Raw genomic sequence first — 7,268 nt, forward strand, 5'->3', positions numbered from 1 at the left:
CAGAATGAGACTCTGTCTCCAAAAAGAATATCATAAATTGCCAAATCAACAAAAGAAATACAAAACCTAAACAGATTAATTACATGTCTGATATTTGTCATTCTGCTGTCTTTTATTCTCATAATACATTGTGGTGAACATAGGTACTATTCCTTCAGCCACTTGTATATTTCAATGCTTTCAAAATAAAAATGGTTGAAAAACATATAGCACATTTGCACCCACCAGAATGGCTAAAATTAAAAACCGAGGATAGGTGCTGGTAAGGACATGGAGAGACTGGAACTCATATGCGTTGCTGATGGAGGAAGGGTGTAAACTGGTACAACCACTTTGGAACACTGGCATTATTTTCTAAAGCTGGAAGTAAGCCTATCCCATGATCTAGCAATTCCCAGCTAAATTGCAGACATACATTCACCAACAAATGGCTATAAGCAGCACTATTCAGATTAACTCAAAACAGTAAACCCAAATGTCTTCAGTAGTGAAATAGATAATAAATTGTGGTATAATCACATAGTACACTAGTGACAGAATAAGAGATGCGTTCCAATTGGAGCATAAAGAGAGGGAAAGAACCAGAAAGGTCAAAAAATGGATGGTAGGTTGGCAAATGGTAAGAAACCCAGTCTTCCCAAATTCTCTCTTTCCCAGAGAGAAAACCCAGTCTTCTCTCTGGCGGTACGTTTCATGACTTCTCTACCACACTCTCTTTTATAGAGTGTGGTAGAGAAGTCATGAAACGTACCGCCAGAGAGAAGGTGGAGGATGAGGCCGGGAAGAATGGACATGGCTGGCCCAGATTCCTAATACACAGTTGTCTGCATGCTTTTGCATTGTCGTATATCTTCTAGGTGACATAAAAATAGAAAAGAGGATGTTCTTTCTTGAAAATAAGCGACGACATTGTAGGTCCTATGACCGGCGTGCTCTCCTTCCAGCTGTGCAACAAGAGCAGGAGTTCTATGAGCAGAAAATCAAAGAGATGGCAGAGGTAGGAAGATGTGTTCTGGTCTTGGGGTGTGTTTCTGGGATTCTGGTTTGCTCTTAGGGTTTAGTTAGTTCAAAACTGTCTTTAAGATTTCCCTTTTCTTCAGAGTGGTGAATTTGGATATATGCAAGGTTTTTAAAAAGAAAAAAACCTGGGTTTTGTCATAATACTTAGGTTTGTGGTTTCATAAATCAGATTTATGTTAGAAAATTTTAATTGGAGCTTAGTGTATCTATTTTACTTCCTTCCTCCAGCCTCAGTTCCATTTTGCTCTTTAATTTTTCTACATATAGTATCAAATGTGCAAGTCAGCTGGAATGTATATATTGATTGTTTAATAAGTATCTTCTAAACCATTGGCTCCCAAAGTGTGACCCAGAGATCCCTGGGTTTCCCAAGACTCTTCTTGGGGGTCTACAAGGTCAAACCTCTTATAACTATACTAAGACATTACAGTGACCCTTGAACAACATGAGAGTTAGGAGTGCTTCCCCCTGTGCAGTTGAAAGTCTGCATATAATGTTTGATTGCCCCAAAACTTCACTGTGAACAGCCTGCTGTTGACAGGAAGCCTTACCCGTAACAGTCGATGAACACGTTTGGTATGTTTTGTGTATTACATGCTGTATTCTTACAGTAAGGTAAGCTAGAGAAAAGAAAATGTTATTAAGAAAATGATAAGGAAAATATATTTAGTATTCATTAAATGGTACTGTGGATCAGCATGAGAAGGTCTTTATCTTCATGGTCTTCACATTGAGTAGGCTGAGGAGGAGGGGTGTGCTTGTTTTGCTGTCTCAGGGTGGCAGAAGCAGAAGAAAATGAGCACATAAGTGGGTCCCCACAGTTCACACCTCTGTTGATCAAGGTCAGCTGTATTTGCTTTTTCACCATATTGAATTTGTACCAGCAGAAGCAAAGCAGTGGTGCCTTGGCATGAATCAGACCAGTGGCATAGAGCCATCCTCATAATCTTTGTTTTCTTCACCACCATGCACTTACATTTTAAGACACACCAGTTTCACCTAAAATATCTTTGATAAAGCAGTAAAATTATTTTACCAAATTTTGACCCTTGAAAACATCTTTTCAGTATTCAGTGTAATAAAATGAAGTCTTCATAAAGTGCTTCCGCCACATCCCAGGATATGAAGCTTGTCTTATATCCAGGTATGAGGAAAGCACTTGTGCAATTGAGCCGCAAAGCAGCTGCATTGGCCACTTTTTACTTGGAAAAAAGTGACAGGAAAACTGTGATTATTCAAAATTATTTGGCAGGCATTTTCTCAAAATGAATGAAGTGATTGTTTTGACCAAAATTCTAGATTTTAAGCAGAAATTAGAATTTATTATCTTAATCCATCTGTTACAGAATGACATTCATTAATATCACCAATCTTATCAGATAAGTATTTAAAGTATTAGCAAATTGATGAATGCCGTTCATTGTCATTTATTCTTGGTAATGTTCACATTGTCCCGTCTCTGACTAGTGGCTGCCCCTTCAAGTTACTCTCTCTTACCCGACCCCTGTGGTCTCTGACAATGTCTTTGCTTCTGGGCACAGCAAGATGACCCCGTTTCAACTTCTACTTTCTCTGACCTGGACTCAACAATTTCTCCAAAGTGCCTTCTTTGCTTTTTTTTCTTTTCTTTTTTGACAGAGGAGCTCCATATGTTACCGAAGCTGGAGTGCAGTGGCACATTCATGGCTTACTGCCTTAACCTCCCGGGCTCAAGCAGTCCTTCCACCTCAACCTCCTGAGTAGCTGGGACTGCAGGTGTGCACCCTGGCTAACTTTTTTTCTATTTGTAGAGCCTGGGTTTCCCCATGTTGTCCAGGCTGGTCTTGAACTTCTGGCCTCAAGCCTTCCTCCCAACTCAGCCAGCCAAATTGTTGGGGTTACAGGCACACACCACCATGCCCTGCCAACTTTATTTTCTTTTCTCTGATGATAAAAGTCTTGGTTCTTAATGACATTAATAACATTATTTTTGTCAGATTATATCTGAGAATATAAAATTAAAATATTTTAAAGTCACTTGAAATATGTCTTGGTGCTTATGCCATTAAGTTGATAAACAAGTTTATAGGCACGGTGGCTTCTGCATGTAATCCCAGCACTTTGGGAGGCCAAGGCAGGCGATCAGTTGAGGCCAGGAGTTCAAGACCAGCCTGGCCAACATGGCAAAACTCTGTCTCTACTAAAAATACAAAAATTAGCTGGGCATGTAATCCCTCCAGGTAGCTGCCTGTAATCCCAGCTACTTGGGAGGCTGAGGCACGAGAATTGCTTGAACCTGGGAGGTCGAGGTTGGTTGTAGTGAGCCAAAATCATGCCACTGCACTCCAGCCTGGGCAACAGAGCAAGACTCTATTTCAAAAAACAAGCAAACAAAAAAAAAGTTTCTTTCTTTCTGTTTATTTTGAACTTTTAGAGAGTTGGTTTTGTTTATCTAATTTTGTAAAAAAAAATTTAGTTCTGAAATCAAAACTGTAAAACAAGGAATATTCAGAAAAATCTAGCTTTTGTCCTGTCCCTTTCTCCCACTTTTCTTTCTTTGTTTGTTTTTTGAGACGGAGTCTCGCTCTGTCACCCAGGCTGGAGTGCAGTGTCAGGATCTCGGCTCACTGCAACCTCTGACTCCCGGGTTCAAGGGATTCTCCTGCCTCAGCCTCCTGAGTAGCTGGGATTATAGGCGCGAGCACCATGCCTGGCTAATTTTTGTATTTTTAGTAGAGACGGGGTTTCACCGTGTTGAACAGGCTGGTCTCAAACTCCTGACCTTAAGCGATCCGTCCACCTTGGCTTCTCAAAGTGCTGGGATTATAGGTGTGAGCCACTGCACCTGGCCCCCCACTTTGTTTATATATAACCATTATTGTTAGTCTTTGGTTTATCTTTCCTTATTTTATGGAAAAACAAATATGTATACTATTTTTATTTACCCGTCTTTCTTATCCAGATAGTAGCAGAGTTTTCCAGGCGTAGTACCTCACACCTGTAGTCCCAGCTACTCAGGAAGCTGAGGCGGGAGGATCTCTTGAGCCTGGGAGGTTGAGGCTGCAGTGAGCCAGGATCACACCACTGCACTCCAGCCTGGGCAAGAGTGAGACACTGTCTCACAAATAATTTAATGTAATCCCAAATGGTGGCAGACTCTTCTGTGACTGCATTTTTCGTTTAACCATGCATCCTGGCAATCACTCTATGGCAATTCATAGAGGTTTTTCTCTTTCCTTTTTTAAACTGGCTGGTACACTATTTTATCTAATACCACAGTTTGTTCAGTCATTCCCCTGTCGATGGACGTTTAGAGTTGTTTCCAGGTTTTCGCTATTATAAATAGCGCCATGATAAGTTTATGCATACATCATTCCCTGTTTCTGCCCAGGTGCATCTTTGGGCTAGACTCTTGGAAGTGGCATTGATGACTCTGTGCCAGTGTCCCGCCAGTGTGGTTGTCCTGCTTTGCATTTTCACCAGTAATGTGTGAGGGTGCCCACTACCACACAGCCTTGCCAACGAAGTCTGTTGTCAAACAGTTTTTGTTTGTTTTTTGAGATGGAGTTTCACTCTTGTTGCCCAGACTAGGGTGCAATGGCGTGATCTCAGCTCACTGCAACCTCTGCTTCCCGAGTTCAAGTGATCTTCCTGCGTCAGCCTCCCAAATAGCTGGGATTACATTCACACGCCACCACACCCAGCTAATTTTGTATTTTTGGTAGAGACAGGGTTTCTCCATGTTGGTCAGGCTGGTCTCGAACTCCTGATCTCAGGTGATCTGCCCGCCTCAGCCTCCCAAAGTGCTGTGATTACAGGCATGAGCCATCCCGCCCGGGCAAACTTAGTTTTCATTTGTTCAGTTTGTTTTTGTTGATGCTATTCAAAGTGTTTTATGTGTCAGCATTTTCCGTTATTTATTCTACATTTTGAGTCATACTTAAGAAGAATTGTCCTGTATTTTCTAGCTCTCTGATCCACTTACAATTTATTCACAGGTAACTTTTTGAACTGCTAAACTGTGTAATTGAAGAGATCACAATACTGGAGTTATGTTTATGGAAATGAATGCTAAATGGTTAGTGTCATTTTTACTGAATTTGTGTCTGAGTGTGTGCTTTGTTTTTCAGCATGAAGACTTTTGCTTGCCCTGCAGATGAATGAAGAACAGTATCAAAAGGTAGTTTGAAATCTCACCTTGTTTATTCTGGGCATTTTCATGTGCTGTTTTCTCTTACCATGTTTTGTCAGCATTTTTGATGGCAAATTTGTTTTTGGATAACCTCCTGTTGATTTGCTGAGTTTGCAGTTCAGCTAAGTTATAGTCAGATACATGATCTAGTATAGTCACTCTTATACCACACTGAATCAGAATTGAGGGGGAGATTATAGATGTTCCCATTAAAAATCATTACCTGACGTTCATTAGATGGACTCATAAAGGAAAGTTTACAACTTAGATACCACTTTAAAGTTAAAAGAAAGAGATATGTCTAACCTCAGGGCAAGATGGGTTTCTGTATGGTGTCTGCCGCCCTCATACAGTGAGCTTTATTTATTTATTTATTTATTTTTTTCAAACGGAGTCTTGCTCTGCCACCAAGGCTGAAGTGCACTGCAACCTCTGCCTCCTGCGTTCAAGCGATTCTCCTGTCTCAGCCTCCCGAGTACCTGGAACTACAGGCATGTGCCACCATGTCCAGCTAATTTTCGTTTTTTTAGTAGAGACAGGGTTTCACCGTGTTGGCCAGGCTGGTCTCAAACTCCTAACCTCAGGTGATCCATCCATCTCAGCCTTCCAAAGTGCTGGGAACAGGTGTGAGCCACTATGCCCGGCTAGTGACCTTTTCTAATGTGGTATTAAGAATGAGCTGGTGGCCAGGCATCGTGGGTCGTGCCTGTAATCTCAGCACTTTGAGAGGCTGAGATGGGAGGATTGCTTGAGCCCAGGAGTTTGAGACCAACCTGGTCAACATAGCAACACCCCATTTCTAATAAAAATTAAAAATAAATAAATAAAAGAATGGCACTGGATGCGGTGGCTCACACCTGTAATCCTAGCACTTTGGGAGGCCAGGGTGGGTAAATCACAAGGTCAGGGATTCGAGACCAGCCTGGCCAACATGGTGAAACCCCCGTCTCTACTAAAAATACAAAAAATTAGCTGGGCATAGTGGCAGGCGCTTGTAATCCCTGCTACTCAGGAGGCTGAAGCAAGAGAATTGCTTGAACCTGGGAGATGGAGGTTGCAGTGAGCCGAGATTGTGCCTTCAGCCTGGGCAACAGAGTGAGACTCTGTCTCAAAAAAAAAAAGAATGAGTTGGTGATTGGATCAGTTGCTATAGTTAATGAAAGGAGTCAGTAGCTTGGTACATTACTTGAGGTTGCTGCTTTAATTAGCTTCAATAGTCCCTTAAAATAAAGCTCAGACTTGGATACGACCAGTCCTTATGACAAGAACAAAATCCAGCTTTTGAAAGCATTTTGGGTAATATCTCTTGTGTTCCTTATCTTTGCTTTTTATAATCACGTTAGCATCTGAGTACAGATGTTCTAGTTCCCTTTGCACCATGGGATTGAATATGATAACTTTATACAAAGAATTACTCTAAAGAATACCAGACAAAACCCATGAAAACGTCGCTGTTTTAGGTATGGATTACTATTGTTCTAGTATCTTGAGCTAGATTTATATAGCACGAAACAGCATATCATTGTTTTATGGCCCCTAAAATGGGTTGCTTTTTACCTCAGAATTTGTGTGGGGGGTGGGAGAGAGATGAGGATGGGAGACAAGGCTCCTCCTCTGCTTAATTAAGTGCAGGACATTTCCTGTGTGTTTCTTGACTGCCTGCAGGACGGCCAGCTGATTGAGTGTCGCTGCTGCTATGGGGAATTTCCATTCGAGGAGCTGACGCAGTGCGCAGATGCTCACTTGTTCTGCAAAGAGTGTCTCATCAGATACGCCCAAGAGGCAGTCTTTGGATCTGGAAAGGTAAGAACTGTGTAATACGTCCCATGTATATAGGACACATTCCTGGAGTCTAAGGAGACCATGTTGATAGATAAGTGTAAGTGCCTCTTTCAGGGTGAGGTGGAATTCTGCTGGTGTGCTTATGTGTGCATTACCTGTTGTGTGTGATTATGTGGGTTCTCTAAGCACAGCAGATTTCTTTTCAGGGAGCAGTAGAATTCTTCCACGCCCCCATACCTAGCTGCAGAGGAGCACCCGCATCACTCATCTTCTTATTCATAATCAGAGGGAGGGT

General features: G+C 41.8%; 1 protein-coding gene across 1 annotated transcript in view; it reads left to right on the forward strand.

Moving 5' to 3' along the window:
* The first annotated feature begins 776 nt into the window (after positions 1-776).
* LOC108538321 (E3 ubiquitin-protein ligase RNF216-like) overlaps positions 777-7,268 on the forward strand; it is a 108,301-nt gene continuing 101,809 nt past the window's right edge. The window contains 4 exon segments of the mRNA XM_017886367.1: positions 777-997; positions 5,130-5,139; positions 5,142-5,179; positions 6,857-6,994. Coding sequence (XP_017741856.1) covers positions 881-997; positions 5,130-5,139; positions 5,142-5,179; positions 6,857-6,994 — 303 coding nt within the window. The 5' untranslated portion in view covers positions 777-880.

This window comes from Rhinopithecus bieti, unplaced genomic scaffold (assembly GCF_001698545.2).
Source record: "Rhinopithecus bieti isolate Rb0 unplaced genomic scaffold, ASM169854v2 scaffold_13704, whole genome shotgun sequence".
NCBI classification, from domain to species: Eukaryota; Metazoa; Chordata; class Mammalia; order Primates; family Cercopithecidae; genus Rhinopithecus; species Rhinopithecus bieti.